At 34.8% G+C, this 6,000-nt stretch overlaps 1 protein-coding gene across 1 annotated transcript; it reads left to right on the top strand.

Annotated features, from left to right (window-relative positions):
* The first annotated feature begins 3,666 nt into the window (after positions 1-3,666).
* On the top strand, positions 3,667-5,808 carry LOC127129622 (uncharacterized). Its single transcript, XM_051058775.1, has 4 exons — positions 3,667-4,066; positions 4,165-4,280; positions 4,933-4,999; positions 5,567-5,808. The coding sequence occupies exons 1-4, from the start codon at positions 3,667-3,669 to the stop codon at positions 5,806-5,808; spliced, it is 825 nt and encodes a 274-aa protein (XP_050914732.1).
* Positions 5,809-6,000: the final 192 nt, after the last annotated feature.

Here is a 6,000-nt window from a genome sequence, read left to right as displayed (position 1 = left end):
ACGTTAAGATTATTTTTAGATGATTGTTGCCAAAAGGAAACACGGCGTACCAATATGTAAAGCAACTCCTTTGATGCAAAAATTATAAAAGGGCTTCAAGTGCATTTAAATCCCTTACTCGTCTATCTCTCAAATTCATAATCCATTTTTTAAGAAAATTTAAATATGTAGCAAGAGTTAGCAGAGATGTTTGTTTTAAAGGACAAAGATTTTAGGAAATTTAAATATTAGCAAAGAGTTGGCAGAGAAAGTACAATCAGGGTAACATGATTAAATTTGCAGGGAGAGTTATGGCTCGATAGTCCATATTGTAAAAGTGTGTAGCATTGTCTACTACAGAGACTGAGTACATTGCAATTACAGAAGCATGCAAAGAGTTACAATGGTTGAAGAAATTTTTGCAATACCTTGGTTTTGTTCAAGACAAATATGTGTTATTTGTTGATAGTCAAAATACTATTCAGCTTGATAAGAATCTGACTTTTTATAATAGGTCCAAACACATTTATGTGAGATATCATTGGATATGTGATGTTTTGGATGCTAAGTTATTTGAGTTAGTTAAAGTTAATACAAATGATAATTATTCTGATATGATGAGTAAAGCATTACCAAGAGGAAAATTTGAATTCTATTGTGATATCGTCGGTTTAGTGATTTCTTCCACATAGTTGTGAGGGTGGGGGTGGGGGGGAGATTTGTTGGGTTTGGGTTCCCTTTTAATATGGAGAAAGGTACAAATATGATTAGACCATTTATCTCGTTTATTTAAGTGGATATGATCAATTTAGGGTTGAGAGAGATAGAGAGAAAATAAGGATTCAAAAAGAGAGAAAAGAGAAGAAAAGTTTATTCCCATTTTTATGAAACCAATCTCACTAAATAAACGATCCCTGATTTGTTAACCGTCGGACCGAGCTCAAATTTAGAGGGCAGGTTAGTAACACATGTATCTAACTTTTGACCGTTCCGAATTTAAAAACAACGTCTGAGGTGAGAGATACATGTTTTGCACTGAAGCTGCATATTTAGGAAAATGTTTAAGCTTTTTTATTCTTATTTATAACCTAGTTTTCTTTGTGATTTGAGGTTGTTAGCACTAGTTTGTGAATCACTTTAAGACTCTATTGTATCCTTAAATTGATTATAGTGGAGATATTTCTTTGGTTTAGACGACTTTAATCTCACATTGAGGGGTTTTCCACGTTAAAAATATCATTGTTCTTTTGTGTCTTTATTTGTTCGATTTGTCGTCTTATACTTGTTGTTGATCCTCAAGGTTCCTACAAATGCGTGGAATTTCATATCCGCTGCGTATTGATCTATTATTGTGTCTTAATTTCCCATCAATGTTTACCCCTCCCTTTATATTCAAATTATTTATCACTTGCTTTCCCCTTTGAGTCATATCTCCTTTATTTATTTATAATTAAATTATATGTCATGGATTACAAATACTTGTTATTACTTTTATTTCTTTGAGTTAGGTAGTCATGAAGAAATCATAACCATATCAAAATTTTAATTTTGGGGTTACTCACGGAGTAAAACTGTTTTAAGTTTGGGATGACGGTCTTAAAAGCAAATACCATATAAAGAGGCTTAGAAAGATATTATAAAAAGTGGTATCCATTGGAAAAAAGATAAAGGAAATGATTTAAAATGAAAAAAAAAAGCAAAAAAAAGATAAGTGGGTATTGTTATAACTAAAAGAATTTTTTTTAAAATAATTTAGGATCATCCCTTACAGTATTGGTTGTGGTAAGAAAAGAAAAAAATTGAAGAAAAAAAACGAATGAATGAATGAAAGAATTTAGTGTCTAACTTTGAGAACTTAACTTACTTTCCTGAATTTATCATAGCTTAAACAAACCACGTCAAAACCTCTAAGACATCAAAAGTGTTTATAATAATTTTAATTTGATAGCCTATTTAAAATATAGTCAAGCTTATGGTAAAATGTTTTTTACATGTTGATTGAGGGATATATTTATCATTTGAGTGAATTAGTGAGGAAGAGATAGACCGTGAAAAGATATGAGCAAGACCAACGTTTTTTGATTTATTTAAATTGTAGTATGAGAATGGAATTAGAAATTTAGTATGATCAAGGAAGCATCTTGGTAAGTAACTTCAAAATTAGACATTATCATCGAAGCTATTGAAGTGTAATTCAATATTCAGTTAACATTTCATTTAAGTGTTATTTAAGTTTAATTTGAGATGCATTTAGTTTTACATATGATTTTTTAGTGTGTGTATAAATACTGAACTTCTATTCAGTTAGAACAGTGTAACAGAATTTTCATTCAATAGAAGTTAGTTATAATTTTCTCTCTTCTTTCTCTTCCATCTTCATCATTTTCATCTTCTTCCTCTTTTACACCAACAATTGGCATCTAGAACTATTGTTCAGATCCACGGGAAACACCAAGGGGGACACTTAGTGAATGTGAGGTGTGTGTGATTGATTTTGTTTCTTGAATTCGAGTTGAATTTATAATCGGTATCGTAACAAAATCACATTTCTTGATTTCGAGGGATTGGGAAACACGAGTTTTTGGTGAAAGCTAAGTGAATTCTTGCACAAGATCGAAGATGAACGGTGGAAACGGTAGCTTGAATATGAAGCTTCCAATATTTGATGGAAAGAACTGGAATCAATGGATGATTCATATGCGTGTGTTGTTTGGCTCTCAAGATGTTCTTGATCTCATCAATGACAGTTGTACAACGGTTGCAGTGGTTGCAACTGAGGCATAAAGGAACACGTATGGAGATTTGAGGAAGAAATATCATAAAGCTATGTTCTACATCCATAATTGTATGGATGTGAATGTGTTTGAGAAGATCGTTGATTCGATGATGACGGAGGTTGCATGGGAATATTGGTATGTTACTATGGAGGTGATGCATTAATGAAGAAGGTGAAACTTCAGTCTTTACGTAAGCAGTACGAGAATATTAACATGAAGAACAATGAGAAGATACAAGATTGCATTTCTAGAGTGATTATGATCACAGATAAGATGAAATCTTGTGGAGAGACTCTTTTTGAGCAAGTAATCATTGAGATGTATTGAGATCACTTACTCCTTAATTTGATTACATTGTTGTAACAATTGAACATTCTAAGGATCTGAGCCCCATGAGAATTAAAGAGCTGTAGAGAAGTCTAGAGGCACAAGAGTTACGTCTGACTGAGAAAACTTCTGAAAGAGAGGTAGAGTAGGCTCTGAAAGCATCCTCTGGTAAGAAGAATCAGAAGTACTCTTAGTATGAGGCCAAGAAGAGACATGGTGGTGGTTATCAGAAGTCATAAGTCTCCAATTTTGATAAGAAGAAGCATCGGAAGGGAAAGAAGAAGTTTTACAAGAAGAAGGTCCAATGTTACTGTTGTAAGAAGTTTAGTTACTTTGCTGTTAATTGTTGGTCAAACAAGGAAAGGAAATCAAAAGAAGCAAACATAGCCAGAGGAGAATCTGATGATAAAGATGTGCTATTGATGGCTTGTGAACCGGATGGTGGATATTTGGTAGACTGGTGGTATATGGCACTAGTTACTCAAATCACCTAACTTGAAATAAAAAATGGATGATTAACTTTGACTCTAGAAAGAGGACAAAAATCAGATGTGTTGATGATAAGTATCCAAATGTTGAAGGAATGGGAAATGTCAAGGTCAAAGTGAAGAATGGAAAAACTGCTCTAATCAAGGATGTTTGGTATGTTCCTGGCATGAAAATAAATCTGATGAATGTAGGTCATCTAATTAAGAAAGGTTTCTCAGTTATTATGAAGGACAATCTCTTGAAGTTGTATGATTCTGATCAGAAGCTGATTATGCAGACTGAACAGGGAAGCAACAGAATATTCAAGGTGAATGTGGAAGCAACTGAAACTAAATGCCTAAGTGTGGAAGGTGTTAAAGGTGACTGTGAGTTGTGGCACAAGAGATCGGGGCATCCGAACTTCAGAAGCTTAAGGTATCTGAGTTATAAGAAGTTGGTACATGAAATTCCTAAGATTGTAAAGCCTAAGAAGTCATGTGTTATATGCATGAAAGGTAAGTAACCTAGATTGGCATTTACATCATAAGTGGCTCCAAGAGCAAACATGCTCTAGGAGTAGTGCATTTTGATGTGTGTAAACCATTTGAAGTAGCTTCACTTGGAGAAAATAATTATTTTGTTCCATTTAAGGATGAGTTCATAAGAATGACATGGATATCACTCATCAAGTTTAAGTATGAGGTGTTTGTTAAGTTTCAGAAGTTCAAGGTAAAGGTTGAAAAACAAAGTGGTCAGAAGCTGAAAATTATTGTATCTGAGAGTGGAGGTGAATACAACTCTATAGAGTTCAAAATATACTATGAGGAGAATGGAATTGAGCATGAGGTTAATGCTCCATACACTCCTCAACACACCGGTCTTGCTGAAAGAAGAAACATATTTGCTTGATATGACAAGGAGCATGCCGAAGGAGAAGAAGCTCTCTTACACCTTGTGGGGATAACTTTCTTGAACAGGGAAGCAACAAAATATTCAAGGTGAATGTGGAGACAACTTAAACTAAATGCCTAAGTGCAAAAGGTGACAGTGAGTTATGGCATAGGAGATCGGGGCTTCCGAACTTCAGAAGCTTAGGGCATCTGAGTTCTAAGAAGTTGGTACATGGAATTCTTAAGATTGCGAAGCCTAAGAAGTCGTGTGAGATATGCATGAAAGGTAAGTAACTTAGACTTCCATTTACATAATAAGTGGCTCCAAGAGCAAAACATGCTCTATGAGTAGTGCATTTTGATGTGTGTGAACAATTTGAAGTAGCTTCACTTGGACAAAACAATTTTTTATTCCATTTGTGGATGAGTTCATAAGAATGACATGGATAGCACTTATCAAGTTTAAGTATGAGGTGTTTTTTGAGTTTCAGAAGTTCAAGGTGAAAGCTGAAAAACAGAGTGGTCAGAAGCTGAAAATTCTCATAATTGATGGTGGGGGTGAGTACAACTCTACAGAGTTTAAAATATACTATGAGGAGAATGGAATTGAGCATGAGGTTAATGCTCCATACACTCCTCAACACAATGGTCTTACTGAAAGAAGAAATAGATTTGTTTGATATGACAAAGAGCATGCTGAAGAAGAAGAAGCTCTCTCACAACTTGTGGGGAGAAGTTGTTCCCACTACAACATATGTGCTCAACAGGTGTCCAACTAAAAGCTGAAGGAAATTTCTCATTTCGAGAAGTGGACTGGAGATAAGCAAAGTGTGAGCCATCTGAAGGTGTTTGGTTTTGTTTGTTATAAGAATGTTCCATATGCTAAGAGAAGGAAGTTGGATGACAGAAGCAAAGTCATGTTGCTTTTAGGGTACCACAATACATATGCATATAAGTTATAATGTCATGTCACTAACAAAGTTGAATTCAACAAAGATGTCCTTGTGAAAGAATCATAAGCGTGGGATTGAAATAAGTCTTAATCCAACTCTGGTGCAGTGTTAACACTTGAGTTAACTTTTGAATACATTTCAGACTCTGAATGAGAATCTGCCTCTGAAGAAGATTCTGAGTCTGAAAATGAGCCAGAGTCTGAAGGTGACACTGATGCTAAAGTTGAGTCTGACTTTGAAGGAGAATTTGATGATTTAGATTCTGACAATGATTCAGATTCTGAGGATGATCCAGATTCCGAAGATGATCTAGACTCTGGTGGTAATCTAGCCTCTAAAGGTAGACCTTCTGAAGGCACACCCTCTAAAGTTATAGTTTCTGAAGGTGGTTCTGCTTCTGAAACTAGGCCATAGAGAATTCGACAAATTCCATGAAGGCTTGTAGATTTTGAATTGCTGCAAGGTACTGAAATAGACTCTGAAGGGGAAGTCATTAGGTTTGCCATGTTGGTAGATTCTGAACCAGTAAGTACATAAGAAGCTCTTAAGAAGAAAGTGTGGTTGAAGACCATGAAAGAAGAACTTAAGGCTATAGAAAGAAACAAG

Source organism: Lathyrus oleraceus, chromosome 3 (genome assembly GCF_024323335.1).
Source record: "Lathyrus oleraceus cultivar Zhongwan6 chromosome 3, CAAS_Psat_ZW6_1.0, whole genome shotgun sequence".
NCBI classification, from domain to species: domain Eukaryota; kingdom Viridiplantae; phylum Streptophyta; class Magnoliopsida; order Fabales; family Fabaceae; genus Lathyrus; species Lathyrus oleraceus.
The sequence above is the reverse complement of the archived record's forward strand: the minus strand, read 5'-3'. Positions and strand labels throughout refer to the sequence as shown.

Excerpts from the sequence above, each read along its gene's own strand:
- LOC127129622 (XM_051058775.1), top strand. The coding sequence starts at position 3,667 with ATGGGAAATGTCAAGGTCAAAGTGAAGAATGGAAAAACTGCTCTAATC. Across the intron at positions 4,281-4,932 it reads TTAAGTTTCAGAAGTTCAAG|AAGTTCAAGGTGAAAGCTGA; the intron begins GTAAAGGTTGAA and ends TTTGAGTTTCAG. Across the intron at positions 5,000-5,566 it reads TCTCATAATTGATGGTGGGG|ATTCTGAGTCTGAAAATGAG; the intron begins GTGAGTACAACT and ends CCTCTGAAGAAG.